Genomic DNA, 2,402 nt, shown 5'->3' on the forward strand with positions numbered 1-2,402 from the left:
ACCTGACCTAGGGAGGATTTTATACTGGGTTCATTTTTAGGAATTTGGAAGACACAACTTTAAAATTTGGTTTAATTCGGTTTTATAGGGGGGGATTGTATATATGCTTTGGTTTTAAATATGTTGTGCGCCGCCCTGAGTCCCGCAGGGAGAAGGGCGGCATATAAATTAAATTAAATAAATAAATAAATAAATAAATGATGATGGTATAGTGCCCGGGGGTAAGAGAGGTCCTTGCCTAGGATTCACCTTGGCACAGGTAGCACATTGGGAGACAACTCGAGCTGCCATACCAGCCACTCCATTGATGTAATAGTCTCGCCCCCATGCCTCCTCCAGCCCTAATTTACCCATATGGGTTGCATCATGCGACGATTGAACCAAAGCCCAAGCTGAGGACTGTGGAACAAAGATACGCCCATCCGATAACACATACCATCCATCCTTAAGAGTTGCCTTAAGATCTGTAACTGCCTTAACACATTCTTGCTGGGAATACGTTGGTCGGATTGTCGGGGGTATAACTCCCAGATCCATGGCCACATGTATGGAGAGATCTATGGTAGACTCTCCTCTCCTAGCAGCAATTCTAGCTTCCAAATCTGCCCTCCTATTCCCTTGTGCCACCTTATCTACTCCTCTCTGGTGCCCCTTACAATGCATCACTGCAACTTTAGTTGGCATCTGCACTGCATTAAGGAGGCGTTGAATGAGGTGTCCATGTTGTACATATTTTCCTGCTGAGTCACGAAATCCCCTCTCTTTGTACACAGCCCCATGTGCATGTAAAGTTAGGAAAGCATATTTACTGTCTGTCCACACATTCAAAGTTTCACCCACAGCTCTCTCCAATGCTCTAAGTAATGCCCACAATTCAGCCACTTGTGCACTATGTTCAGGGCCCAAAGGCCCACTCTCCACCACTTTCTCATCATCTACTATAGCATAGCCTGAAACTCTTTTTCCCTCATGCATATAGCTGGACCCATCTGTATACCAATTGAGTTGAGCTGTCTGCATAGGGATGTCCGACAAATCATGCCTGCTAGAATAAACACTCTCCAACACTTGCAAGCAATCATGTTCCATATTGATGTCTCCTGGCAACAAAGTGGCTGGATTCAACCGATTTGAGACAATCAACCTTACTTGTGGATTTTCAATCATTAGAGCTTGATATTTAAAAAGCCTTTGATTGCTTATCCACAGATGCCCTTTGTTATCTAGAATGGCCTGCACTGCATGGGGAGTGTGTACATTTACAGGACATGAGAAGGTCAATTTATTACAGTCCTGCAGCAAGACTGCTATAGCAGCAAGGACCTTCAAACAATGTGGCCATCCCTGTGCCACTCCATCCAATTGTTTAGACAAATATGCTACCGGCCGTTGCCACTGGCCTAGTTGTTGAGTTAAGACTCCTAAAGCCACATTATCCCTAGTATCCACATACAAATTAAAAGCCTTTTCCAGATTTGGTAAAGCTATGGCTGGAGCCGACGTAAGTGCCAGCTTCACATCCCTAAAAGCCTTTTTCTGTTCTCCCCCCCAGCAAAACAACTCATGTTCACCCCCCTTTGTAGCTGCATATAACGGAGCTGCCATAAGGGCATAATTTGGAATCCATATACGGCAAAACCCAGCCAAGCCCAGAAAACCTCGTAATTGTCTCCGGTTTGTGGGCTCAGCTATGGCCAAAACTGCCTGCTTTCTTTCCCATCCCAAGGCTCTATGTCCATGCCCAATATCATACCCTAAATAACGCACCTTCTGCTTCACCAATTGGGCCTTTTTCCTAGACACTCTATAACCACACTGGGACAACAACCCCAACAAGGAGGCTGTATTGTCCCAACAGGTGTCCTCTGTCTGACCTGTGACCAACACATCATCTACATATTGCAACAGGGTATCCCCCCTTTGCCGAGGCACAAAATGCTGTAAATCCTTTCCCAAGGCAGTACCAAACAGGGTAGGTGAATTCTTAAAACCCTGTGGTAGCCTTGTCCAAGTGTATTGTGATTTCAATCCAGTCCTAGGGTTTTCCCATTCAAAGGCAAACAAGGGTTGGCTTGCCTCGTGAATTGGGATCGTGAAAAACGCGTCCTTCAGGTCGATAACAGAAAACCACGCTGCTTTGGGTGGAATCAGGCTCAATAAAGTGTATGGATTGGGCACAACAGGGTGAATGGTCACTGTCATGGAATTGATGACCCGGAGGTCTTGGACCGGGCGGTAGGATCCATCTGGCTTCCTAATGGGCAATATGGGGGTGTTCCAAGGCGACTGAATAGGCACCAAAATCCCTGCCTTCAGATACCTTTGAATACTCTCATATATTGCCACTATAGCCTCATTAGAACATGACCTCTGGCGAATATGCACAGGCGCGGCTACTGGTT

The 2,402-nt window shown here is 45.9% G+C and overlaps 1 protein-coding gene across 1 annotated transcript in view; it reads right to left on the reverse strand.

Annotated features, from left to right (window-relative positions):
* Positions 1 to 249: 249 nt before the first annotated feature.
* LOC107290004 overlaps positions 250 to 2,402 on the reverse strand; it is a gene marked incomplete at its 3' end in the record, with an annotated part of 5,540 nt that continues 3,387 nt past the window's right edge. Inside the window, exon 2 of the mRNA XM_015818842.1 lies at positions 250 to 2,396. Within this exon, the coding sequence (XP_015674328.1) occupies positions 250 to 2,396 (2,147 nt within the window). The remainder of the gene's footprint in view (positions 2,397 to 2,402) is intronic.

Source organism: Protobothrops mucrosquamatus, unplaced genomic scaffold (assembly GCF_001527695.2).
Source record: "Protobothrops mucrosquamatus isolate PMUCROS unplaced genomic scaffold, P.Mucros_1.0 scaffold803, whole genome shotgun sequence".
NCBI lineage: Eukaryota > Metazoa > Chordata > Lepidosauria > Squamata > Viperidae > Protobothrops > Protobothrops mucrosquamatus.